This window comes from Paroedura picta, chromosome 1, assembly GCF_049243985.1.
Source record: "Paroedura picta isolate Pp20150507F chromosome 1, Ppicta_v3.0, whole genome shotgun sequence".
Classification (NCBI taxonomy): Eukaryota; Metazoa; Chordata; class Lepidosauria; order Squamata; family Gekkonidae; genus Paroedura; species Paroedura picta.
In genome coordinates, this window is record NC_135369.1 from 28,400,521 (window position 1) to 28,428,417 (window position 27,897).

Consider the following 27,897-nt stretch of genomic DNA (forward strand, 5'->3'; position numbering starts at 1 on the left):
AAATAAGGACATGCATACCCTGGCTCAGGTCCTAGGCTGTCCCTAGCTAAATTAGCATGCTGTGCTGCTGAATGAGCAGCGGAGTCAGCTCTGTTTTCCCATGGAAATGGAGAGGGACATCAAGAAGCAGGAGTCGTGATGCTTGAGTGCTTGTACTGGCAGCCACTAGTCACCAGGACCCTTCTTTCCCAGGAGACAAACATGAATCAACCATCCCCTTTCGAGGGGAAGGCTGGCTTGCACAAAGGAAGCCCCTGCTTCAGTTTCTGGCATCTTCTGTTAAAGGATGTCTGATAGCAGGAAAGGGAGCTACTGCCAGTCAGACAGGAAAATATTGAGCTAAAGAGACCCGAGGTCTGACTCGGAATAAGGTATCTCAAGATTTGCTGCTGATTCCGAGACAAGGCAAGAATGGGAAGGGGGAGAAAGGAAAAAAGAGATTGCGGGTATGAAGCATGTCGGGGCCATCACCAGTCCCTTTTGCCGCTTCGGCCTTGCCTCTTGTGGCGCAGAGCCTCTTGTGGCGCAGAGTGGTAAGGCAGCTGTCTGAAAGCTTTGCCCATGAGGCTGGGAGTTCAATCCCAGCAGCCGGCTCAAGGTTGACTCAGCCTTCCATCCTTCCGAGGTCGGTAAAATGAGTCCCCAGCTAGCTTGCTGGGGGGTAAACGGTCATGACTGGGGAAGGCACTGGCAAACCACCCCATATTGAGTCTGCCAAGAAAACGCTAGAGGGCGTCACCCCAAGGGTCAGACATGACTCAGTGCTTGCACAGGGGATACCTTTACCTTTACCTTTACCTTGCCTGCCAGAGGGCCTATAAACACCGCTGTCTTCTCTCTTCCAGGAGCTATTGAGCTTGACTTGAACCGCTTCCCGCGTGGCGCTAAGACAGCCAAGCAATGCAGCATGGAGTTGGGAACTGGCGAGGCAGAAGTGCCCATGATTTCCATCTTCAAGCAGAAGAGGGTGAAGGGCTGGTGGCCCTTCTTGGCGAGAGATGAGAACGATGAAATTGAGATCACGGTAATGGAGCTGCGGACGGGGGCTGTTCTCTCCGCTCAGAGTACAGTGAGGTTTGGGAAACTCCTGCTCGACCTCTCCTCTCCAGAATGTAGAGTCCAATGACAGGACTGGGTCTTCTTGGAGTCAGGTGGCTTGGGAATGGAGCCCAGAGTGGGTGGTAAACTCCACAAAACAATGCCCTGCACCAAAGCAGTTAGGGGAAGGTCTTTCAAAGTGGGGTACATGGACGGTCTCGAAGGACAATTTTCAGGGGGCATTAGAAGAGGAGACCAGGCAAAAGACAACAGGAAAAGAAGGTCATGTGTAAGATGGATGGAGGAGATGAGCGTTATCATGGTGGACATGGTTCCCAAATGGCATACTCTTGTAAATATGTGTATTCGGTGCACATCAATACATACGCCCAGGGCAATGATAATTGGGACCTTCTATCCAGTGCATACCAGGGTCCAAGATTTAGACAGTATACCTCATATGAGGTATGCAGAGTCTTGGGAATAAACAGGCATAGATTCCAAGGTGAAAGCTTATTAAGAAAGCGAATGGAATGGGGGATCAGCTAACAACTGGAAGGAGCCTGCACTGACACACACACTAAATAACAGTTCTAGAAATCCAGACTTTTATGAAATCCTAACCTAAGCAGGTTTTGCTAGTCTAAAGAGCAAAGGGTAAGGGGGAAGTAAACATACCAGCCTGCCCTGCATGTGGAGAACAGGAAGGTTTGTTGGATGAAAGGAAAAGCAGCAATGGGGGGAGCAAAATGGAAACACAGCACAGTCTTTGGGGCATCCATGTTGGTCGCAGGGGCAATGCAGCTTCATCCATACCCTCCCACTCTACTTCCCGCCAATGCCAGGGTAGAAAACAACGTAAATATCAGCGGCCACCAAAGCTTTCTATACTCAAGAAGTGTTAAGATAGTCGGGAGGAGATAGGGTGGGTGCTTCAGTGCAGTGAGATTTCCATTTTGCTCACAGATTAACATGATACATATGCTTCTAATATTCTAAAACTCAGTTGACGCCACATTTAAAAATAAATTAAGCGAATGCATTGCCCTTCTGAGGGAATTCTATGGAGAGGCCCCAGCAAAAGAGTCAAGGGTACTGATCTGAGGTCTTTCTTGCTCATTCCAGACATCTGCCATCGGTTGGAGCAGGGGTAGTCAAACTGCGGCCCTCCAGATGTCCATGGACTACTATTCCCAGGAGCCCCTGCCAGTTTTCGCTGGCAGGGGCTCCTGGGAATTGTAGTCCATGGACATCTGGAGGGCCGCAGTTTGACTACCCCTGGGTTGGAGTATGTGGTTCAATCAGAGAGGGAACAGTGGACAGATTGCCCTGCTGTTCTTGTCTGATCCTAGATTCCTTCGCGTTCTCTTTTCGTGTGGGTATTGGTCAGGGATTACAGATTGTCTACAGTCTCCTCCCTCTTGTCTGACTCTACTGGTTTCTGAGAGATATCTGCCCTGTTCGTTTGTTTAGATAATATATTGACTGATTTTTATTTTTGAAATCCCAAAGTTGCATACAAATTTAAAAGTCCAAAATTAATTTAAGACAAAGTTACTTGAAACAATGACTGCAAATGCAAACTGGGTTTACAAAACAATTAAAGAATCGAATCTGCTTTCAAAAGCCTTCTCAAATCAAAGGCTTTTAACTTGGTACCGAAAAGATAACCCTGAAAGGGTCTTCTAGATTAGCCTGGGAAGGATGTGCTTTCAGTGGGAGGCCACCGCTGAGAAGCCTGCCTTTCCTGGGGCCACCTGCCTGACCTTTGGAGATCCCCCAGAGATGGCCTGCTGAGCAGACCTTGGGGTTTCAGCTGGTAGCGCAACTGCCCTGGTGCCGGTGGAAAGCATGGCGTTGCATGCTTCTGTCAACTGCCTTGTTCCCAGAGTGATATTCCTTCTAATCCCTGCAGGGGAAAGTGGAAGCTGAGCTGCACCTTCTGACAGCTGAGGAAGCAGAGAAAAGCCCGGCCGGGCTGGCTCGTAACGAGCCCGACCCATTGGAGAAACCCAAGTGAGTGGTGGGAAATGATGGAAGTGACTCTTGATTGTCTCCAAGCAAACACCCCAAATGGGGACTTTGTAGGGGGAAGGGGTCCTGTCTTGAACAGGGATGTGTACTGATATTGGCAGCTGAAGGTCTGGGGAGGGGAGATATGCCAGGAATTGGAGGTTGCTGTTAACGTTCCCGCCTCCATTGATACCATTCCTCTCTTCCTGTCTCTCTCTCCCCACCTCCCTCCGCTTCCTGGCTCTCTTCCTTCTCCTCGTCCCGCCCTGCTCTCCCGCCCCAGCCGCCCAGATACCAGCTTCATCTGGTTCCTGAACCCTCTCAAGTCTATCCGCTACTTTATCTGGCACACGTATCGTTGGCTCCTGCTGAAAATTCTTCTCCTCGTTCTCTTGCTCCTTATGGTCGGCCTCTTCTTTTACTCCATGCCCGGCTACCTGGTCAAGAAGCTCCTTGGGGCCTGAGGGGGCCTGGTGCTTTGCCCAGGGTACTTTTTTCTCCTGCCTCACGCCACACGATAGGACTACACGGGGATGGTGGGGAGAGTAATAATGGTGGTGAGAATGGGGAGGTGGGGGCTATAGAGGAATAACAGGAATTCCCTTGGACTCTTATATCAACTGTTAGTGCCAATGACTAGACTGTTGTATTAGGACCAGTAAGACCTATGTGTACCAGGCAGGATTAGGCCTTATCTACCTCACCACCTTGTTGTAAAGGGGAGTTCTGAGCTCCTTAGAAGAAAGTTAAGATTAAACATCAAATAAATAATGATACGAACTTGGATGCTGTGACCGCAGTGGACAGTTTTGACTACAAAGCATGCTTTTTCTGCCAATAGCAGTTCTTACATACAAGGACATATTTTAAATTACTGATCTCATGGGAGGGGAATTGCTAGAGGCTGTCCTGTGCACGTGGGATGCAGTTGTATGATACAAACCAAGCTGCTGGTGGGAAGCACATGTGGACCTAATGTGATTAAATTCTCTTCCCCTTAAGCCCGGGTAAGGGGTCGCTACACAGTGAAAAGGGAAAGATGCTTTTCATATGCCCAGAGACACTCTTGCCTCTCACAGTTCAAGAACTGAACTGAATTTGATAGCAAGCCCTGATTCACAATAAGAACCCTAAGCAAGGAAGAATCTTGGTGAGAAAAGGCCAGATAATGGTGGGCCTCTAGCCTGAGAACTGGGCATGCTCCAAGATGGCCTATCACCCTAGAAGAAACACCCTGCTGGATAGGACCCAAAAGCAATCCATCTAGTTGGAGCGTCTCTTAGATCAGCTGTCCTATGAGGCCTCTCCTATCTGTTCCTATATAGGTGACTTAGCTGGAGCATTCTCCACCACTGAGCCAATGGTGAAGGTCTCCTACTTCCTATGGTAGCCAATCAGATTCCCCTAGATAGAAAGCCCCACCACAAGGGTCCTCCCGCTGTTGCTGGCATTTAGAGGTATTCTGCCTCTGAACCAGGAGGTCCCAGACTGAGCCTCAACAGCTTTGCATGGGATCCTGGGTCAGAGGGTCTCCAATTGCACATGACTTCATTGGTGCCTAAACAATACAGCAAACTGTTATCAGGTAATGTATTGACAATCCAGATTTGGCAGACTGGCAGCCAGGATTGTCAAGCACCTCACAGACAAGAGCTAGGGAACTGAGCCTGGCTTGGCCTAAAACCATTGACATTTAGAGGCTTCTTGGCTTGTTTATGGAGTCAGCCCAGCGGCACCAGTGGGAAAGTACCAAGCTTCGCTCTGAATTGAGCTGCAGGTGCCTGCCTGGTTTTTCAAGCAAGGCTGTAGTTGGAGGAGTTAGAGATGGGGACCTAAAGGAGACAGATCCACCTTGTCCTGGCTAAGCTTGTGTTGTCTTCTTTATTTCCCCTGCTGCAGTCGTCCGGACACTTCCTTTATCTGGTTCCTGAACCCACTCAAGTCTATCAAGTACCTCATCTGCACTCGTTACAAATGGCTCATCATCAAGATCGTTCTGGCCCTCCTGCTGGTCATCATGGTTGGCCTCTTCCTCTATTCCATGCCTGGCTACATGGTCAAGAAGCTTTTGGGGGCATGAGGCAACTGCCCCGCCCAGGTTCCCCGCCCCAATCTCCCAGTGTTCGTGGTCACTGCCTCGCGTTTGTGATTCTCTTTTGTGGCCTCCTTCTGTTTCCTTTCGGGAATTGGGGCGGGAGAGAGAGAGAGAGTTCAGATTTGATTTCACTTTGAACTTTTGTCTTGGGGAGGGGGCGAGGGGAGCAGCCAGCCCCTTAAATCTGGATTCTGACCTTAAGCATTCCTCTCAGTCCCCAGGCTAAATCTTGAAGCTGGAGCGTCTCTTAGATCAGTTGTCCTATGAGGCCTTTCCCGTCTGTTCCTACAGGCGACTTAGCTGGAGCATTCTCCACCACTGAGCCAATGGTGAAGGTGGGGCTGCCTCAGGCCACCGTTTCTGCTCTGTGTGAGTTTGACATGTCCCATCTTCCCTTTGTGGTATACTTACATAGTTGAGGCCCTTTATCCCTCTGTGAGGACCAGGAACCTGAAGGCCAGATCTCCTGTTCACTCTAGGTTTGAAACAATCGACTGGTTAAAAGATGTTGGGCCTCCACTTGCTGTCTGACAATGTTGTTTCCTTTGCTGTGGGGAAAGTCCGCCCAGTGCTCCTCCCCAGTTCCTGTCACCTGGTTCCCTGCTCCTTTTCACCCAAACAGAATTGAACGTCACAGCCCTGGAGCTCCACTTGCCCACTGAAAAGGGCCCCTTTTCTTCCAGTGATGGACACAAAGCACGAGGCTAGTCAGCTCTCCAGCAGCAGGCAATGAGAGGGTATCGTTCACTAGGGGAAGAAGCACTGCAATGGACCGAGATTGTCTGCAAAGCAGGAAGTCCCCAGTCTGAAGGCCGCTTCTGCCATGAACTCCCAGGCGGCCTTGGTGAGCCACTCTCACTTGGCCTCAAGCTCTTGCCCCACCTGCAGTTGAATCAACTTGGAATCGTTTTTTCATAAATGCTGAAAATTATTTATGGGCCTCTCACACAGGGTCTTTGATGATCCAGCCTCCTCTGGGAGAACCGGGACATTTGGTTGAGAACCACAGCAATATAGATCAGAGGGAGGATCCAGATTCTCCAGCTCCGAGGCTGCGATGGAGACAGTTCCCATTTTTGGCCACCTTTCCTGGGAAAAGGGACAGTGAGCCACTTCGGGAGGGTGCATGTAACCCAATGAGCAGTTGACTGTCCATCTAACCTGGAAGGTGGCTGCCTTTCATGGCCTGTGGGTCAGGAGGAGACAAGCAGGGGCCCCATTCCCAAACCCTTCATCTCCTTCAGGATCTCTAGGGACTGGGAGGGCATGAGAAGGGGACTGCTGATAAAGCCTCCAGAGCAGCAAGGGGGAGAGAGTGGGAAACTTTGTCCAGTGCAGAGTGGGCAATGCTTGAGTGGTTATGTCATGGCAGCAGCAATGCCCCAGCAGATACTGGTACAAGATGAGGCAGATTCCCAAAGGCCATAGAGGTCTGAAGGACTTGCTAATCTCTGAATCTGACAGGGTCTTCATTCCACTGGTTTTGTTGCACTCCAGGTGAAAAAGCAGATCAAGGATCAAGGGAGCCAGGTCAATGGTGCCTTCTTGTTCTTGGGAGAGCATTAGGATACCACCCTACCCCCATCCCCATTGTCAGAGTGCTGTTTATATTGTTCCATTTCACAGGAACATGAATCTCTCCCTCCCCACCCCTCCCCCAGTGCTCTGGAGACCAGCAAGGGGGATAGATTTGAGATTGCTGAAGAATGTTGTGGTGGTTTGACTGCAAGCATCTTGTCCACAGTCCCTGCCCTGTGAGAGTACCAAAGGCAGGGATTCCTCAATGAGTCCATCCGTCTTTGCTGTCCGTTAAGAAGTTTTATGCCTTTCTGGGCATTTGGACCTAGAGGGCAGTGCTCATGTGACACCACAGCACAGGGCACAAGACTAGCCCCCACTGGGGCTTCTGGGAGTAAGAGAGAGAAGTCAGGGCAGTGGCAACATGGAGGCAGGAGTCCAGGGGTTAGACGGAGGGCAGCAGGTCTTTCCAAGAAACCAGCACAATTCCTTTCTCCTGCAGCTCGGACACACCTGAGAGAGGTGTGTTTCCTGAGGGCTGCTTTCCTTTCTTCTTTCCTTGGTGTGTGCAAGATTGATCCTATTTCTCTCCGGTTATGGGGAGGGTTCTGGTGGGGGTGGGTGGGGATATTCTCTGTGCACTGTTGTTAATAACGGGACTTTGGAATTTGCTGTAAGAGGAAATCTTTAAGTTCTTTAATAAAAACAGATCACCAGAAAGGAGCAGAGTCCGGCTTTCTTTATGGAGGATGAGAAAAGGGAAGAGCTAATTCCTGAAATCCTTAAAATGCCTCCCCCCAGGATGCACTTCAAAGTGCTCCCAAGCAAATCTGTGACGTCATCCCATGCAGAATACTGAACCATTCTACAGGGGTTAAAACACCTTTCCAATGAGGACACATGACGGTGATTAGTTTAAGAAAAAAGGCTAGGGCAGGAAGGAGATTACAGAGGATTATCTAATTATAGCCTGTTATCAATGGATATTAGCCGAGATATCTACACGGAGCCTCCACTTTCAGAAGCAGTGTATCTCTCATGACTGGCTGTTCATACCCCTCTGATGGGTTTTCCAAAGGCATTGGGGTGGTCAGTTTTGAAAAAAAAAACAATACTAAATCGATCTTGTCTGTTCAAACCTTCTATAGGCAAAGATCACCAGGTAGAATTTGAAATGGGGCAAGTATGATGCTTGCTAGCTGGCTGGTCAGAGGGACAGCGCCAGACAATTACTATTATTTGGATTTCTCCCCTGCCGCTCTATGGGGAGGGACTGTATGAAGACTGAGACGCCAAAAGAAGCCCAAAATATAATGAAAAATGCAAGGAAAGGATTGTGATGCCAGGGCTAAATCAAAGGATGTGAGACCAAGGAGTGGAGATCTCTGGCCCCCATGGTGATGCAGTGCCATATCTGGGCCTGGAATTTGCACTTTATTCACTTTGTTTCACAGAGGCATTTTAAAGATACAAAAGGGAGGGGGAGAAACTGCAGATGAGAAACACGGGCAAGTGAACACACATCCCTTTCCCCAATCTATGCTGCTGTCTTCTCAGGAGGCAGCAAAGATCAGACCAAGAAATGAGAAAGTTGGTCAATCGTTTTATTTGCTTCTTCTCCCTTAGAAACAGCCCTTCCCTCGAGCACACATACACAGGCAAGCAAGGAGGAGCAACTAGAATTACAGGGCACAGAAGATGCACCCGCAGTCCCGAAACCTCTAAGCAACCTGCTCCAGATCTACCCTGAGCTGCTGTGACGAGTTAGTCAGGATTTCCTCAGTACACCAAAAGTAGACTTTTACATAAAAGTTTCTCCTGCCCATTCTCTCTGTCACCCTGTCCGACTCCCTCCTGTCCACGCATGCTGTGCAGCACACCTGGAACCTTGCCGCAGCAAGTGATGGAGAGGAAAAAGGCCAGGGGAGGGTGCAAGGAACTGCCAATTTCTCTCTGGCTGCACCAGGTGATTTCAGGGAAAAGGGTTGGCCCTACAGTTAATATTTCTGGAGGACTGGGAAGGGGGGGGTCACAAGGCTGGTTTTTCTGAAAGCTGTAGAATGTGCAAGACTGTGGATCCTCCAAGTCCGGGCTTGGGTGTAGAGCACAGCTTTTGCAAAACCAGTTCAATCCACCACCACCCCATTCCTGAAAAGTTATTGCGTCTGGTCTCTGTCAAGCCAAGAGAGGGCACTGTTCTGTGGCTCATTGCAGAGAAGGCTGCTCATCGACAGCAAATTGCCTGCATGAACACTCAAGGGTAGCAGAGAAGCCTCCGGCAACCCTTCTTCTCTACTTCAGAAGTAAACCCAAGCAAGTAACCCCAGCAAGCTTCCTGGAACCACTCCCACTCATCTGCCAGGCAAAGAAGAGATGACGCTGCTGGGGAAGCCGTCGGCCCTGTTGCTCCTGCACGGAGGAAGATCACGGGGGACTGGGCTGCAGGTTCAAGAGGTGGGTGGGAGGGATCAGCAGCTCAGCGTTGACCTGCAGAAAGGAGAGAAGGCACACTGAAGGAGTCGGTTCTTCCCCAGCTCCTCCCCAAAATCCACAGATCAGCATATGCCCAGTGTTAGGTGGCATGCAAAACCGGGGAGGGGAGGGCTGGTGTGTCTGCTAGAAACCTCCAATCTAGCAGCATTTACTATGCAAAGACCAAGTCATCTGCAGGTTGTGGATACACAATGGGTCAACCGCTCTCACACTTAGTACCCCCTCCTTCCCCAGATTTCCAAGTAGTTGTGGGAATATGGAAACTCTCCTGTCATAGAGCCAGAGAATGTGCAGATGACCAACTCTGTGTGGCCAGAGCCATCTTTCTCTGCCCTCAGGCTGCTGCAGTGTTGGTGGGTACAGCCATTACTGGATGAAATCCTTTCTCATGATCTCACGTGAGAAAGATGTCTGCTGCCAGATTCAAAACTATCACTGCTTAGAGTTAAAGCATGCATCCTGTGAAAGGGCCACGGTTCACAAGAGTGGGAACCCACCCCTTGACTTACTGGAGAACCCACCCCTTGACTTACTGGAGAATGCAGATACTGATGGAGCAGCATCCGGAGTTCTGCATTCTGCTTCTGCAGCCCATCAGTCTCTCTGATCAGTTTGTCTCTCTGAGTCAGAATGTAGCTGGACAGATGGGAGAGAAAGAATGGTCAAAAGGGCATTTGGCCTAGCACTGACAAGAGAGGTTCTTGGCCCCTCCTGTGATCCTGTGTCCCAGGCCCATCGCCATGGTGGTCCAAAAGGGGCAGTGCCCCATCTGCCATTTCTCATGCCCTTCCATCTTAACACAGCCCGCGGCGCCATGGGTGCCGCGGACTAAATAAAGCCGTAAGGGCTTAGTGGGAGGAGTTAGGGTGGGCAAACGACTTAGAAGGAATGCTTCTCTTGACTCATCTGTTTTACGTAGTTGCAGAATGACAAAAGGGTGGGAGCGCTCCTGCCTTCCTCAGAAAGATGGGAGCCACAACAGAAAATGGCTTGGGCTTGGGCAGTTGCTGATCTTACCCATTTGTGGGGTGGCATCATTAGAAGCCATGGGCTTGTGCTTCACAGGGGAAAGAAATTTGTATTTACAGTTTCAGGTTTCAGTGACTGGAATAAAAGCTCCCACACTTCTTTAATTCTGCAAATCGTGTAGAACAGTTATTTCTGAGGACATTTTAATAAAGCTAATACTGTACTGATTTGCTGCATATTCTATCAGGCTCTTACTTGCTGTATATTCTATCAGGCTCGAACACTAGCAAAGCAAAACCAATATGTGGCTACAAAAAAAGTAGGCCCGTGGCAGGTTTGGACAGGAAGCCCTTCCTTTTTAAAGGCAACATGTATTCTCTCATCTCACCAGCGGAGGCCACTCTAGGCTAAGACATCTTACACAAGGAGCCACACAATCTGAGAGATCCACTGCCTTGCAGGTTTCCACAGTTCCCCCCTCATTGTCCCGGGCAAATACAGATGCAGGGGCCTCTGGGTCCCAACACTTACTCGTATTTCTTCAGGGCTTGTATCAGTGCGTCCCACAGCTTCAGCTTTCCATCTGGGACGACGTGGGCCAAAGCCTCCCAATACTCAGAGTCCTTGGAGTTGTCCCGCTCCTCTTGGACATGCTTCAAGCAGGGGTGCTTCCCCCTAAAGGTAAAGGGGAGGAGCTGATTGGACAGGAAATCAAGAGAATCGGCGGGACCCAAGTCACCCTCCTGTTGTGTCAAGGCTGCACATCTCAACATCGCAAGTCCAGGACCTCATCTATCGATCTACTCCGTTTTTAGCCCAAGCTTCCTCCAGAGGTCATTGCAGCACCGGGGTCCCACCAACATTTGAACCTCACAACAACCCTGCAAGGTAGGTTAAGCCGATTGGCCCGAGTTGTCCCAATAAGCCTGAACAGAGGTTTTCCCAGAGTGTCCCACACTCTGTCTCTCCAGGCTATTTCCATCACCCTTATATCTGCACTCTTATGATTCTTGTTCCATTGTCTGAGGAAGTGTGCCTGCACACCAAAGCTCACACCTTGAATAAAACTTCGTGGGTCTCAATGGTGCCCCTGGACTCAGATTTGGTTCCATCACCCTTGATAACTGCGAGTGTAGATAAAAGTGGATTCAGGCTACCAAAACTAAATCACAGGGAACTGCCATTTGTCCGGGTGTCATCAATGGAGGGCACTCCTTGCAAGGAAACTTTTGAAATGCAGCTCAGGATGTGAAGCACAATCTCAACGATCCCAGAGCTGGTCAGCAAAGGAAGATGCGGTGTCTGTTTCACACCCTGGTGCCTCATCAAAATGCTCTCCCCCTTTATTTATCCAACTTTTATAATGCCCTTCTTCCTCTAAGGAACTCCTGGCGGTTTCCATTCTTTCCCTGTTTTTTTCTTCCCCAAACCCCTGGGACTAGTGGAGAAGGAAAGCAGCGCCCACTTGTTCCTGCTCCTCAGGTGTTCAGAACCATGACCATAATTGCTCCTTCCTTCCATTGTGGCCCATGCCCTGCCTGCCCTTCTGACACTCCCTTCCCTCCCTGGGCATCCCTGACCAACATTTCCTCCCCGTTCAGGCCTACCTTGGTTCCTTGAACTCCTGCACAAAAGCCCTGAGGGCCTTCAGGATGTCGTTGGGATGCATGTATATAGTGGAGGGGTGCACGGCTGAGCCCCCAAGGCCCTTGGCCTCCTCTTCCATAACAGGAGAGGACTCTTCTGCACTGGCAGCCGCTGCATCTGGAGGCGCTTCTTCGGAATCCACACTTGCCATCAACTCTGCCTCCTGTGGGACAATGAGGATCCCCTCAGGTGCCAAACTGGCTCTCCAAATGTCCATGGATTACAGTTATCAAGAGCACCTCTGGAGAGCCACAGTTTGGCCAAAGATCTCCAGGCAGTTCAGGGGGCTTATCGAGATTTACAAAAGAGGATTGGACAAACATCTGTTGGCAATCAACAGCCCCAGAGAGAAATGAGTAAAGAGAAACGAGCAAAAGCTCAGAGAAAGGGTTATCAATTCACACCTTTTATCAGTGATGGCAAGAAGCACAACTTGCATTGTCACACAGACTGGCAACAGGCGAACCCGCATCATTTCCTGTTCATGAATTCTCTAAGAGAATTGGCCCACAAAATGTTCATGCAGGAGGACTGTTTTGGGCCTGTCTTAAATGCAATTCTCCCCACAGCACACAGCCCATTACCTCCTGGGAGTTCAAGAACGTAGCCTTGTAATCCATGAAGAAGTCCACCATGTAATACAGGTCATCATCATTATCAATTGACAGGGCCTGGGAAGAAGCAGAGAAAGACTGCAGGTCAGTTGCATCAGCGACAAGAGCCCAGATGGGAGTGAACGCCTGTCCGCACGCAGATGTGTGAGCTTCTGCACTGCTTCTTCCTGAAGAACAACTGGGAAAGGTGGGAGTCAGGAAGCTCAGACTTCCATGGGTGTCTACTCCATTACCAAAGCAGATGCTCAAGCACATCTCTTCGCTGTTACTGTCTCCGTTTATCATGCGGCAAGGTGGCATTTGTCAAACCAGAGTATACCGGCGACATTTCCAGCTCTTTCCCCATGTCAGGAAGCCCATGGATAGAACACGGGAAGTGTACTGCAGTGGGATTCCTCGGACAAACCAACCGATCTTCCAGCCAGCCACAGCTTTGCTGGCGAGGGAGAGGCAAACTGAGCACCCACCTCAGTGAAAGAGGGGTGCTGGACACATGCAGACAAGTAATGGTAATGGATGGATGGGCGGGGGAGACTTGCCAATTGTTAGGAGCTCTGCATCCAGTGCTGCTGCACAGCCCACCAATGTTGACTGAGAGACACCTTTACAGTGGAAGCCAAACCTGGCCCCTTCTCTTGGCAGTCTTTGCATCTGGACAAAGGAGCCTTTGCCCTTTTCCTAACGAAGCCCCAGACTGCAGTCCAGAACGGAAACCACAGACAGCCATAGCTTCCTGTTTGGTGCCAGCTCTGGGTGTCATGAGACATTGTCTTCATCCTTTCCAGGCCATGAACCGCCTTTAACCCCCCCCCCCCCACCACCACCACCACCACCACACACACACAAACACACCTGCTACATGGGTCCCACTTTTTCATTTTTACTACCCACACCTGTCTTTCTGCTGCTCTCTCCTCATCTCTGCCCATGCCTCCCCCATCTACCTTCTTTTCCTTTAAAAAAATGTATTAATAAAAGATACAAATAAGCCGTCCTGCCCGCTCATAAGTGACAGAACCTGGGGCAACCATCTGTTATAGGTTTACTCTACAGAAATAAAGAGCAGCTCAGAGGACTGGAAGGGTCTTGCTGGAAACTGTGGAGCGACTCGGCCACTCCAGGCAAGAGAGCCAGAATCAAGCCAGGCAATCCCCAACAAAACTCAACCCAATAGCTTTCCTGAGGGATGCTCTTGACAGCCCCTGGTTTTCCATCTTGAAGTTAGAGACCCTTCCGTCCGAATCTGTCCTTGGATCTATAACAGCCTTTTTCAGCCTTTTGAACACCAAAATATTTTTCAGCTTCAAGGAGCAATGGAATTGGGCTAGAAGTGATGTCAGCTGGCCACGCCTCCCTACCTCACCCAAGGATGAGTGCGGGTGGAGAAAAAGGAGGAGGTTTGACGGCGGAATAGCCCTCCAGGCTCCGCCCCTTTCCTGGGCACAGTAACTATGCAAGAACAGCACCCTCAGGTCAATGGATGTGGCCAATTCCGTACTTTCATAGCAATGCTGGGAATACCTTGTGGCTAAATCTATTAAAGCAGGATACAGGGGAAGGGCTGGGGAGCCCCTAGGAAGCTCTTGCGGATCCCTGATCTATAACCTCATTCTGGGAGAAAAAAGCAAGGATCCAATAGCACATTACAGACTAACACAATTTGTGACAGGTAAAATCCTCGTTGTATCTGAAGAGGCGAGCGAGCAGTGACTCACAAAACATTGTACCCTGTCACAAATGACATTAGTCTTTCAGGTGCTACTGGACTCTTGTGATTTTTTATTGCTCTCCATCTTGGTCTTCCCATTACAGAATCAGACCTCACCGTGAAAATGGAGTCCAGCTTCATGAGGGTACGGTCATGTTTCTCCAGAGGCTGGAGGAGCCCCCGCAGCTTGCTCTCTATCACAAAGCCCTGGAAAGGCAGGGAGAAAAGAGAATTGCTTGGTGGTCACGGCAGAAAACAGCAGGTGGTCGATGTTGTACTAGTGCATTTGGCCCGGGGTTAGATTGGGGGGGGGGGGGCAGGGCATGAAGCAACAACAAAGCAAGGCCTCAGACCCAGGAAGTAAGGTGGACCAATGGACCCTGGACCTTCAACCCACCGACTCGTCACACAGGAGCTCCAGAACATGCTTGACGGTCGCTGGCGAGATGGACCAGTGGTACTTGACCTCTCCTTCGGAGTCTTGGATGCCCTCCTTGGAGGTCCCTTCCTTCTCTTCTGGACAGCCAGGTTCTGACTTAATGGTAGACACCAGTGATAGTTCGCTTTCTACAGTAAAGAGCAATGAGGCAGGAGCATGAGAATTTCTGCTTGGAAGACAAGTTCCTCAGCACAAATTCTTTACAAACAAAAACAACCAAGGGCATTTCTTAAGGAGTTCACCACAGTCATGCTTGAAAGGATGTGGGCAGAAGAGGGTCTGAGGAGACCTTCCCATCGTAAAGAGAAAGAGCTTCGGTGTCATAGAGGGATCTTTGCCCCTACCTATATTCAACAGGAGGAGAAGAAACAGGGCATATATGTACCCCTGCACAATGCCAACAAGTTTCTCCTGCAGAAAAATATGGATTGATTGACAGGAGAATTCAGCCTCTCAGGGAATCTCCACTTTTGTGTCTTTTGGACAAAGGGCAAATTCTATCCTTCATTTCCAAGAAATGATCTTTTGGTTCTTTGCCTTCTTTTGCGATTCCTCCAAGGAAAACCTGTGATCAGGGAATCAGAGTTCTTCAAGTACTAAGCAAACAATCTCAGCTGACATCATGTCTTACATGGTTTAACAGACTATAGTGGAATCCCAGATCAGATGGGGATTCTCTGTCAGCCCAATTTACCTCAAAAGGTTAGGAGGACAAATGCAGTGGGGAGACCTTCTGTTCACCACGCAGAGACCCTCAGTGGAGGAGGGCATAACAATGAATAGATAACAAAAAGGGGGCAATATATTACTGCCCTGTTCTCTTTGGAATAAAGCTATGATTACACCTTCATTGTGACAGTGGGAGCAGAGCTGCAATCCTAAGCACACTTAAAAGTGAGCAAGCCCCATTGAAGTCAATGGAATGTACTTTTGAGTAAGCACATTTAGGCTTGTACTACATGTTTTCTCTTTGCAGGGCCTGCAGCAAAGCTTCGGGGAGAGAATGACCCTGCCCCCGGCCAAGTGAGGAAACCACTGCTTACGTTCCATCAGCAGCACCTCGTGGGCCACCTCGGTGGCCGATTTCTTCTTCTTTTGATGCATGATGGGCCCCACGTTGTGCAGGAACCAGCCATCCGGCTCCGCCCAGGGCAGCCCCAGCTGCTGCAGGTCGATGACCCGGTCGGCATCCAGGGCTCTGCGGATCAGCCCCTTGGCCTCCTCCTCGTTCATCAGCCACACCTCCAAGAAGTGCTCGGCGTCCACGATGGCAAAGTGCCTGCGTGAAAAGAAAAGGGAGATTTTGCAGCACGCAGCTTCTCTCATCCGGCTGGAAGCAAAGCCGTAGATAGACAGCCTTGTCCCTAGGAACGGCTGAGCCCTGGGAGTGGCTTGTGGCGTCAAGATACAAGGTGCCCTTGGGGAAGATCCAACCAGCTTTTTCCACTGGAGGGAATGGGAAGAGAGAGTCCCCTCTGGCCATCAAAACAGCTGGGGCACATGGGGATAAAAGGCATGTGCGAACAGGGCTGGGGTAAGGTGGGGGAGTAGGTGAGTTCGACTAAAAATGCTGGTTGGATCCAACAGTGGGCTTGCACCGTTTTCTCCTGCCAAGGCACCCCTTCCTTCCCTGCCAAAGAGTGGGCCACCACACCTCATGGTCCTCTGCAGATCCTTGTACTGGTCCACGATGCGCTTGTAGTCAGCGATCAGCGTCTGGTTCTCCTCGCGGTACTGCTTGATCTGCTTGGCCAGTTTCTGCCGCAAGTTGTTCAGCACATCGTGCAACCTGAAGAAGGACAAGGGGAGCTGTAGTGGCAAAGGTGGAACAGAGAGAGCGGCCAAGTGAACCAGTGCTTGAGGGTGGTTAGAGCTGGAACGGGAGTGTCAGAAAGAACCAGACTTCCACTGTGCTGGAGACAACCCCAGGTTGCTCGATCCTGTCATCCTAAGGAAAAGGAAGGAAGTACAACCCAGCCAGGAAGTTAATCCAACATCTCAGCCTAGGCTCCCTCTCTGCTTCTGGTTGGCAGTCCAGGGGGGAGAGTGGAACGCACAGCTTGATCACCCAGTTGCCAGGTGTCATGAAGTGATCGGCTACCGTTTCTTACTGTAGTCACCATCCAGGACATCCCGTCTTCAGGCCAGGGACCCCAAAAGGGAGCACAGAGGGAACTGGGGGTGGGGTGGATGCCATCCTACTCCTTTACCGATTGAGCTTCCGCTTCTGTTGGGACTTGATAATGGTGTTCTCCTCGTCTCGCTTCTTCAGCACCTGGAAGTTGTACTCCAGCTTCTCTTGGTTCAGCTGGTACGTGGCTTTCATCTGCTGGAGCTGTTGCTCTAGGATCTGGCATTCCAAAGGAAGAGACTCACTAAGCTGCAGGCAGGACTCCACATTTGCCACTGGCCTTGCCCCCACTGACCACACATTTTATATCTGGCTCGCCTGGCCTCAGCAAAAATGGGAGCGACCAAAAACAGAAGTTCAGGAGGAAACCTGTTCTGCAAATTCAGAGCAAGGCACGGTGATGTCTCCCAGGCGAAAACACACAGTGAGGTCTTCACTGCCCTGGTCATAACCTACACTAGAAAGGTGAGACAAGAGATAAAAAAACCAAGGCAAGAGTTTGGGTAGGATCCATGGGATGATCCAAGGCTATGAAATCCCCCAGATGAGAAGCAAAACATCAACCATTCCTGCTACTCATTCCAGTGTCAAGTAATAGTCCAAGGGATCTACAAATCCTCTGGACCACTGAGAAACTATTCCTAACTACTAGACTTTACAGCAATGTCAATGCTTCCTCACAACTGCTAGAGAGCCGTCCAATCAAATGAATCACGGAGACTCCATGGAGGACTTCCTGCAGAAGCGGCACAACCACCTTCACATCATCCGTGGGACAGTGCTCCCAAAAGCAAGCAGATGACCAGTGCATGGTTCCCGAGCGGCCATTCCCATGCAATACCTGCACGTCATGCTCCAGCTTGATCTTGATAACGTTGTATTCCTCGGCATCCTGCACCCGCAGCCGGTTCAGCTCCCACTCATACTCTTCCACTTTCTTCAGCCGGGCGGTCATGAACTCCAGCTAGTGCAAAAAGCAGGAGGCACACAATGGTCAGGGCTCAGGCCAAATGCGGGGTTTTGCCCAAGCCTGGTTGCTTTGTTCTCACCCAACTATGGCAGAAATCTGATCCTGGTCACATGCATCAGTCCCAGACTGCCCACCCCTCCCACTAGTTACCTAAAAGAAAACTAAACAAAGCAAACAAAGCACATGAAAATTGTTCCGGTTAATCTTAACACTGCATATAATGCTGTCCCGTCTGCCAAAGGCCTTGTCCTTAAATGCTGAATCAGAGATGCACTTACACTTTTAGGAAGCTCCTTCCAGCCAGGGGAGCAAGTGGTTTACCTTCCCCTTACCTCTTGCTGGTTGAGGGCGTGCATAGCTTGCTCCCATTTCTTCTTGTTGTTGGTCAGGAGTTCACGCCGCTCCAGCTCAAAGGCCTTCTGCAAATGAGGGAGGGGAACAACAAAGCTGGAGACCAACAGCAGCTTTAAGACCAATAAAAATTTACTGAAGACATGAGCTTTGAAGTGCAGGCAACACTTCCTCGGACACATGAAAGTTCACACCTTGAACAAACCTTTCTTGGTCTTAAAAGTGCTACTGGACCCAAATTTTGTTCTGCTACTTCAGGCCAACATGGCTACCCACATGAATCTATCTTTATGAGGGAGGGGAAGTTAGTGAAGCCTCTATGGCAGAATTAAACACCTGAACCATATATTGGACACAGACTGCTCATCTATCAAGGTCAGCACTGGCTACTGTGATGGGCAGTGGCTCTCCAGAGTCTCAAGATGAAGTATGTCCTGTGACCCACTGCCTGGTTCTTCTCACTGGACATGCCAGGGGCTGAACCTGGAACCTTCTGCATGCCAAGCAGATCTTTTACCACTGTAAATTGGGACTCCCCCCGGGGACCTCTGAATACAAGCAAACTACATTTCTCTTGCCACAGTCTGCCTCTATGTATCAGGGATTTTATATTATGAGCCATTTAAAGCAGTAGCCTGTCTTCCTCCCTGTTTTTATGGGTATGCTGAACAGCTCCAGTTTCCTTGATCCATTCCGGTCCAGCTTCCAGCCTGGCCATGGAGGGTGGGTGGGTGGAGATGGTTCTGGTTGCCCTCTCAAACAATCTCCACAGCCAGATCTAGGTGGGTGTTAAATCTAACAGTAGCATTCAACACCATTGATCATGGGTTGCTTGACCAATGCCTAGCCGACACGGGGAAATGAGGTACAGCCTTAAAACAGCTGCAATCCTTTCCCTATGGACAGAGGGTGGCGCTAGAGAAGAGAACCTCTCAGCAACATGTCCTGATACGCAGAGTTCTGCAGGGAGCTATTCCAACCCAGTTGGAAGGGGGAAATACCCAACCCAACCAATTCAAGGATGTGCACAAAACTTTAACAGCAGTATTTTACTACGTGAGCAAATCAAAGAGACAAATGTGCACATACAGTAAGATAACACACAGTACCAAGTAAAATAAAGCACAGTGCCAAACTCAGTGCTTTTCGGCACTAGGGTTCATGACCCTGAAACTTTCAGATAAACAATGAGGATTCGGTGTGATAGGAAAGGTGTCTGCTCTTACACTCCAGCTGGATCAGATTCTAGAAGGAAACGAACCATTTTGGATTTTTACCCCGTGAACTTTGGTGCACTGAAGGCCTGAAGGAGGAAACTGATGAGCTGTCTGCAGTTTCAAAGTTTGCTTAGATTGTTTGTTTGCTGAAGGATTTGCTTTAAGAAATCGGTCTAGTTTTGGACTGGGGGAAAGCATTTAAGTTGTGGTGGGCAGGACACATCTTGAGTTATTTGGTATTAGCTCGGCAAGGCACTCACGCTTGTGCATTGATGCTGTCAACTGGACTGTGTTATTTTACTGGTTCATGTGACTGGTAACTTTTTCGGGGGGAGTTAGATATGGCTGTGCTACTTAGGGTTATGAGCCACTGTGTTTGGCATAGTGCTTCAGTTTACCTGGCGCTTTGTGTTCTTGTTATGTGACATTTGTTTCTTGTTTTTTTATGTTCACATATTAACATAGTGGTGTTACGTTTTGTGCACGGGACTGATTTGGTTTACCTGTACATTGCATCATGCTATGGGAGGGTGTTCTCAAGCTCTTTGGTATTTTTAACCTGCTGGTCAATATCTGGTGCTTAAGGCAGAACAGAAATTTAACTAAATGAGCAGAAATCAAAAGAGGCCAAGTACAGGATTTGTCTTTTGTGGCACTTCTATTTTCTTCATTTGACACACTTTTTATCATATAGAAATATAACAAGGCAGCCCTGCCCCACCCCCATCCTTCTACTAAACAGCCACTTGACTCCAGAACCTCAATCTGCAAGAGCTCTCGGCGGTAGTTTTTCATAACATTCTTGATCTGCTCCTCCATTCGCTCCAGCAGAAGATTAACATCATCTGACTGCTTCTTGAGGTCCTTCACATATTGGTCATCTTTGCTCTTCAGCTCCTGGAAGGCAAAAGCCAGCATCTGTTCACACATTACTCTTAAACTCAATTGCCCCCAACAGCTTGGGGGAGGGGGGCAGAATTTGAGGTAGAAGCACCAAACTTGTTGTGTAGCTGCAGAAGCCTCTCCTCAAAAGAACTCCCAACATGCCAAAAGATTTGACCAGGGGGACCACTTGGGTGCCCCCATCCAACCTACACTATTTCCTATGGTGAGATCAGAGCATCAATGGCACCAAACTGATTTGAACTCAAAAGTTGAACTGAACAATAAAAATAATGTAAAACTTGTTGGTTGTTTATTATGGTGCACAATTAAAAACAGAATAAAAACTTCTTAAAAACTATACCGAACTAACAGCACATAGAACCAAGGACCAAACGCGTTTCGACCCTTCCGGGTCTTCCTCAGTGGTCAAGATTATAATAATACACTCTATATAGAAATATAGAACTCTCTATAATGTATAGCTCAGTGGTTGAGTGGGATCTGTAATGTGTAAATTTGTGTAAAGCTTTTTCTGATGCACATGAGATTACACTCTGAGTACTGAATTTGTCTCCAAAAAGGGAAAAGGATAAAGGAAGGGTCGAAACGCGTTTGGTCCTTGGTTCTATGTGCTGTTAGTTCGGTATAGTTTTTAAGAAGTTTTTATTCTGTTTTTAATTGTGCACCATAATAAACAACCAACAAGTTTTACATTATTTTTATTGTTCAGCTCAACTTTTGAGTTCCTATCTGTTAAGGTTGGGTTTTGTTCCTTTTTTGGTTTAGCACCAAACTGATTTGGCCATATTTGAATTTTCTTCTCCTTACACATGTCTATTTCTTACCGCGTATTTTTTCCAGGTTTTGTTGTCAACCTGAGAAGATATAGGTTGAATACTAGATATGTGTTGAATTGCGAATTGTACTGAACTCCACTTGTTTATGTTCATTTTAAAATCTGTTTTACGGTTTTGACTGATTACCGCCTTGGAGACCCAGAACGGAGTGGAAAGGTGGCACAAAAAATGTTACGCATCAGTCATTCAATAGTTGTGATTAAATCACGGCATGTTGACAGTCCCCTGCAAAAGTCCCACAAGGATCAAATTCAAGTGGACATACTGAATAGAACGACACCATGCTGCGAATCACACAGAGATTTGCTGATTTAAACACTATTCCCTAGCAATTCACTTGACAGATCCGGAAGATTACAGCACCTCCCCCTTAATCTTCTTTTCTCTGAGTGAAGCACATTTCTTGGTATGGAAGCTCCATCAAGTTCTCCCCCTCCCCAATTGGGCCACTGCCCTCAGTTGTACAATGAGCCACCTTGGCCCCTCCTCCTCACCTGCTGCAACTCACTGATGAGCTTGTTCTTCTCCTCAATCAGGAGTGCACAGTGCTGCTGCTGCAGGTTAAGCACCTCCCACAGGTCTTGGGGGATGGTCTTCTTCTTGGCATTGCCCCACTTGGAAGTGATCTCATCAAACTTGTCCTGGTTGGCTCTGGCTTCATTTTCCAGCTTTTCAACCCTGCAAGCATTGGTCTCTATGAAGCCCTCTACAGTGAGTTTTAAACCACGCTCTCACTCAGAACGGCATAAAGCCATTGTGAACTGGGGAGCATGGTAAGCCAATGATTAGCAAAGAGCTGTTTCTTCTTTCAGTTACCTTTCCAAGGACCAAGGGTAATAGTATGCCACACATGAAAGCTCCAGCTGAATGGCACACTGCTGAAGAGTCCCAATTTTTGACACACTGATGGGTACCACCTTCTTGCGATACCTTTTCCTTAATGTTCATTCTAGCATAACAGCACTAAACCAGCTACAATTCCTCAAATTCCTCAAATTCCAAAGGGTGTGTAGTTTAAGGTGACCAGATTGTCCCACTTTTGGAGGGACTTCTGGGGGTACCTGGCAAATTGTACTTATGTCAAAATTAATATATGTATTTTACAATACTATTTTTGCGTTCTATGCATTCTATGCAAATTTGTGTTGCTCCATAAAGGCCAAATTTTAATCAAGAACCCCCCCCCCCCCCCCCGATCACCTCAGTGTTGTCCTTTACCGATGTTACCTTAGTGGTCACCTTAGTGTTGTCCATAAGTTGGAAGCCTCATCAGAATGAGAACTGATCTTCGGGATACAGAAATACCATGTAGAGAAATTGCACATGACCATACAGTGCTCTGTAACACCTGGATTAACGAGGACTAGCTTGATGACAGGCACATGCCTTTCAGGCAGATTCTCCCATGTTCAGCCACTGACATCTCCAGTTAAAGGGATCTCAAGCAGCAGGACCAGAAGAGAGTCTTGAATTTTAAGATTCTGAAGAGTGGCTGACAATTAGAGTGGACAGGTGGGAGTCACATGGACAGCTACACTAATAAAGCAGGTTCATATGCTGAGAGCTGCGATTCATCCTGTCAAGCCAGCAAATTAAAACAACAATTAAATTAAAGCAACTGATGTCGTTTCCCTCCCCTGTTACTTTTGACTTGTCAAATCAAAGAATAATTCTGGACAGGTTGACTGCTTACCTCTGCCGACTCAGCTCTTCTTCCTCTGACCTTCTCTGTGCCTCCCGAGCATCTGCTGCCACCTGAATGTTTGTCACCAACTGTGTGCCATCGAGCAGCAATTTGGCTAATCTCTGTATGCACATGAAGGATGCAGAAACGTGTTAGGAAATCATCTTCCTATATAAATAAGATCATAGAGAAGTTATCTTTTGCTGGACTGACCAACAGTTTAAAGATGTACATGCTTTCAAAGTTAAGGGTTCTAGAGAGAGTTCCTCTTGGTCAGAGCTAGGTGGTTCTTGCAGCCTTGCTAAACTGTGAATATGCCAAAGGTCCAAATCTAAGCCGAACAGAGAATTGACAATGGCAGTCCAATAAACAAATTTATTCTAAGAAACTCACGAAGCCTCTTGATATGGTATATTTCACTCAAAAACCATATAATAAACAAAAATCCAAACAAAGCCAGCCAGGATGGGTACCCAGGCTTGTTACCTCTTTTTCTCAAGTAGTCCTTCCTCATTGGTTGTTTTCTTTAATTATATGTGTTATGCTTGGTACCAAAATTATTGCTTAATATATCACTTCACAGTATCACGTCAGCAAATTGCTCTCAAGGTAACAGAGAGTTCCAGATCTCTATATATATTAAACAGAATAATTTTAAGTTTGCAGATGACACCAAGTTGTTCAGAACGGTAAGAACCCAGGAGTGTTCCAGAAGGATCTGTTAAGGCTGAACAAGTGAAGAAGAAGAGTTGGTTCTTATATGCCACCTTTGCTGCCCAAAGGAGTCTCAAAGCGGCTTACAATCGCCTTCCCTTTCCTTTCCCCACAACAGACACCCTGTGAGGTGGGTGAGTCTGAGAGAGCCCTGATATCACTGCTTGGTCAGAATAACTTTATCAGTGCCATGGCGAGCCCAAGGTCACTCACCTGGCTGCATGTGGGGGAGATGCCAGATTATGAAGTCTACACTACTAATGACTACACCAAACTGGCATCAACATGGCAAAAGAGATTCAACGTGGGCAAGCACAAAATAATGGAGCTAAAAATCCTAACTATAAATATACATTGACAGGGTCCAAACTGGTGGTAACTGACCAAGAAAGAGATCTTGGAATCATGATAGATGACTGACACAAGATCTCAGCTCATTGTGCAATTGCAATAAAACAGGCAAATGCTCTGCTGAGAATTACTAGGAACTGAAAACTAATCAGCCAGTATCATAATGCCCCTGTCGAAATGTATGGTGAGGCCTTGTTTGGAATACGGTGTCCAGTTCTAGGCACTACCAAAAAAGATACTACAGCATTGGAAAAGGTGCAGAGAGGGCAACTAAAATGAAGGGAATGAAACACCTTCTCTATGAAGAAAGGTCAAAGAGGTTAGGGCTTTCTAGCTTGCAGAAATGAAGACTGAGGTGTGACATAATAGTGGTTTACAAAATTATGCATGGGATCGAGAAGAGAGAGAAAGAAGTACTTTCCTCCCTTTCTCACAATATTAGAACTCACTAGTAATCAAGCCCGCTGTAGTCCAAATACAGTGGGCGCTAGCGGGGCTCGTGAGTTCGGGGGAGCGGCTGTCCTGCTCTCCGTCTCCCAGGGGCGCCATGGAGTCGTGCAGTGGGGCAGCCTGCGAGCCGCCACCGCCCACACCACCACCACCCTGTCCCGGAGCCTACCAGCAAGGTAGTAAAGGGCATCATAATTGTGGCGGCTCCTGTGGCTTTCTCATTCTCGGGATGGGCGCAGGCCTCAGCCACGGCACTCTCGGCTCCTGTGGGGCTTGTGTGCGGGTGGCAAGCTTCCCTCGCTGCGGCGAGGCAGCAAATGGCGGCGATGTGCCGGATGCGGCCGATGTCGAAGGGGAGCGGATCGGGAGGTGCTTAGCGAGGCGGGATGCTGGCGGCCATAGGCGGCGGCGGGTCCTCCTGGGTGCGTGGACATGCGGTTGGCGGCTGTATCGTCGGGGAGTAGGGATAAGCCGCGTCGGGCATTGGTGCGGTGGGCCGCTAGCGACAGGAGCCGGCGCCGGGTCCTCCTGCAGACGCATCCACACTGGCGGCAAGTGGGAAAATGGTGGATCTGGGCGGCCAGTCCAGGGCAGGCCAAGTGGCCAATAGGGAGGCGCACGTGGCCACTTGGCCCTTGAGTGGCACTCGAAGGGGCCCAATCAGGAGCCGCTTTGCGGCTCCTGGTTGGACCCCTCCGAGTTTTTATCCCAGACGGGTCCCGCCCTAACTCCTCCCTACCAGCCCTTATTATTTTATTTAGTCCACGGCGGCCACGGCGCCGAGGGATGTTTAAAGATGAGCACTCAATGAAATTAATGAGCAGTAGGCCTGGAACAGGCAAGAGCAAGCGCTTCTTTACCCAATGGAATTCACTGCCACAGGAAGTGGTGGTGCCTATAAGCACCGCCAGCTACAAGAGGGGATTGGACAAATATATGAAAAAGAGGTCCATCAGGCTTTTAGCCACAAGGTATATGGAACACTATGTCTGGAGCAGGGATTGATCTGTATTCTTTTTGCTTAGGGGGCAACAGTGGTAGGGCTTCTGAAGTTCTGGCCCCGCTGGTGGGCTTCCTAATGGCACCTGGGTTTTTGGCCACTGTGTGAAAATGTTGGACTGAATTGCATTCTGGCCTGATCCATCATGGCTTCTCTTATGTTCTTAGGCTTGCTGAAGAGCAAAGCAACTCCGACTGTCATGGGAGTGGATTATAGCCAGACATGCCACTCAACAGTACAGTCTTGTAGGAAGAGAGCTGCTGAACTGACACTGAACTTCTGTTTTGAGGAGGCCCCTTTCCTGTAAGCTTCTGCTTCTAATTCTGGCTCAAGCATTGGAATATGGAATTCTGAAGAGGGAAGAAAAAGATTTTAAACATATGCCAATTAGAACTACATTTCATGACCTGGGATTGATTCCCTGCTCCTCCACATGCAACCAGCTGGGTGACTGAGCTCATCAAAGTCCTGATAGTGCAGTTCTTACAGAGCAATCCTGCCAGAGCTCTCTCAGGATGACAGGTGTGGGGAGAGAAAAGGAAAGCAATTGTAAGCAAATTTGAGACTCCTTCAGGTAGTGAAAAGCGGGGTACAAAACACAACTCTTCTTCTAAAATCTCATCCCAGGGTAGTCCCATTCAACTACTGAATCAAAGAACTGCTTCCAATGCTTTCCCTGCAAGGTAAAGACTGATCTACTGCTTAGTCCTAACCTGTCTGCTCTCCTCTATTTGTTTGTAGCTCCTGCTCTTTTCTTCCTCCACAAGCTTCTTTGCATCTGCATCTTCTCCAAGGGCCTCCCTAAGGGAAACATGCAAACACTCAATACAACCACCCTGCAAGACACTAGAAATATGTCAAGGAATTCCCAGAATCAATGCTGCACAGATACTGCCACAGACAGCGAATGTCTATAGAGAAATGGCCTCAAAATAAGTGGGCCTCTTGCAGTTTGGATTTCAGCTAATGATCAAATTAGGCAATAAACAAAAACAACAAAAGGTCAACATGTGTTTCACAAGCTGAGCAGTGTCGTCTCCAAACGTCATTAAGCATCAGCAAGCCACATTAATGTCAAAGGTCATTTGGTCAGCATGCACCTATCACAACAAAATATAATGGAACACAACAGCTTGACCATGCCGTCATGTGGACTGCCAGTAAGAACTATTGTGTGTGTGTGTGAGGGGGGGGGGGTGGAATCCTGACAATTAAGGTAGTATGAAACCAAATTAAAATTTCCAGGCAGAACCACACACAGCCAATTTGTATGGAGAAGGGATGGGAGCAGTGACACCATGGCTAGAGGCTCCAATTCTGCTTGGTTAGGAAAATCCAGCCCCAGGCTGAAGAAATTGGACAACCCTGAAATGCTGTGCTCCTTGGCAGAGCAACTAAACTGGGAAGTATGAACGGGACTTTTCCCTGTTCTGAAAAACAGCCTCCTATTCTTTCAATGAAAACACTCCTGTCTCAGACGAAAAGCTGTTCTGTTTTTTTTTTTTTAAACAGTCCTGATGGAGAATGGCTATGGCCTGTCCTTAGCGGCCAGGAAGGAATGAAGGAGGGGAAGGGTTATCAACTCCAGCTAGGGAAACTCCTGGAGAACAGGCTGATGCCTAGGAAAGGTGGCATTTGGGGAGGACAGGGAGCCAAAGGAAAGATGAGGACGCACAATCTGCGGTTGGAAGCGGCCATTCAAGGTATGAGCTTTCGGACACACACACACTTTCTCAAGTTACAATATAGAACATGGCTACCCACTTGAATATAGAATGTTCAAACTTATAGGTAAGCTCACACCTTGAATAAATCTTTGTTGGTCTTAAAGGTGCTACTGGACTCTGATTTTATAGGTAAAGTGTGAGAGCAAATTAACCTACAGCACAATGAAAATGGTTAACAGATTCCAGCAATAAATAGGGGGGGGGGGGAACTAGCCATTTGGATTTGTTTGTGTTCACTTGAGACAGAACTGCATGGGAAGCATTTGGCGTACAAGAAATATGCCACAACGCGAGAATCTGTTTCCTGGACCCTGCTACCCATTTCCATTATGCTGAACGTTAATTTACTCTCACACTCCACCTGTAAATCTGAACTCCATGCCATGCCATTGCATCTGAGGAAGGGTGCGTGCACACGGAAGCTCGCACCTAGAACAAAACTGGGTTGGTCTTAAAGGTGCCGCTGGATGCCCTCTACATGTGTTCTGTTTCAGGCCAACACGGCGACCCGCTCGCATAGACGACTATGGGACGGACCTGCGCTTGGCCTCGAGCCGGGCAGCGATGCGGATGCGGCGGGCGGCGATGCGCTCCTGCGGGTCATCCGAATTCAAGTTGGGCACCTTGATGCGCACGGGGACACCGCCTCCGCCTCCCGCGACGCCACTGCCGGCGGCCCCCTCTGCCTCTGGCTCGGCTTCAGCACCAGCGTCGACCGCGGCGGAGCTCATCGCAGCGGCCCGCCCCAACACTACAGGCCTCGCCGGCCGGTGCCGCCGTTGCCGTGACTACGCGACGAGGCGGTGCTAGGTTCGCATCCTTCCGCGCATGTCTGCTTGCCTCGGTTGCCGCAGCAACCACGTAGAACAGCGCCGCGAGCCTGGTCAGTCTCCTTCTGCGCATGCTCCAGAAATCCTTTTGCACCATGAAACTTTCAATGCTGCTTTTTCCTGTCTGTCTCCTTCTTGGGGGCTGGGCTGGGCTGGGTTGGGCTGAGCTGGGGACCCCTTATTTCTTCAGAGTTAA

At 48.8% G+C, this 27,897-nt stretch overlaps 2 protein-coding genes across 14 annotated transcripts in view; one reads left to right on the plus strand and one right to left on the minus strand.

Moving 5' to 3' along the window:
- OTOF (otoferlin) overlaps positions 1 to 7,371 on the plus strand; it is a 177,553-nt gene extending 170,182 nt beyond the window's left edge. For 9 of the 13 annotated variants that reach the window (XM_077331083.1, XM_077331113.1, XM_077331067.1 and 6 more), the window contains 4 exons: positions 846 to 1,024; positions 2,954 to 3,054; positions 3,335 to 3,538; positions 4,951 to 5,089. In XM_077331083.1, coding sequence (XP_077187198.1) covers positions 846 to 1,024; positions 2,954 to 3,054; positions 3,335 to 3,515 — 461 coding nt within the window. In that variant the 3' untranslated portion in view covers positions 3,516 to 3,538; positions 4,951 to 5,089. Of the gene's footprint in view, positions 1 to 845; positions 1,025 to 2,953; positions 3,055 to 3,334; positions 3,539 to 4,950 lie in introns of all 13 variants that reach the window. The other 4 variants (XM_077331075.1, XM_077331103.1, XM_077331178.1 and 1 more) reach the window with 2 other exon arrangements.
- An 883-nt stretch (positions 7,372 to 8,254) lies between these two features.
- Positions 8,255 to 27,705, minus strand: DRC1 (dynein regulatory complex subunit 1). The gene is made up of 17 exons (XM_077331191.1): positions 27,409 to 27,705; positions 25,858 to 25,945; positions 22,639 to 22,751; positions 21,440 to 21,623; positions 19,963 to 20,100; positions 17,968 to 18,054; positions 17,507 to 17,629; positions 16,745 to 16,884; positions 16,189 to 16,323; positions 15,578 to 15,813; positions 14,493 to 14,662; positions 14,213 to 14,302; positions 12,358 to 12,444; positions 11,734 to 11,936; positions 10,658 to 10,801; positions 9,691 to 9,793; positions 8,255 to 9,151 (listed from the first exon to the last, which is right to left on the minus strand). The coding sequence occupies exons 1-17, from the start codon at positions 27,600 to 27,602 to the stop codon at positions 9,089 to 9,091; spliced, it is 2,298 nt and encodes a 765-aa protein (XP_077187306.1). The 5' UTR covers positions 27,603 to 27,705; the 3' UTR covers positions 8,255 to 9,088.
- Between the last annotated feature and the right edge of the window lie 192 nt (positions 27,706 to 27,897).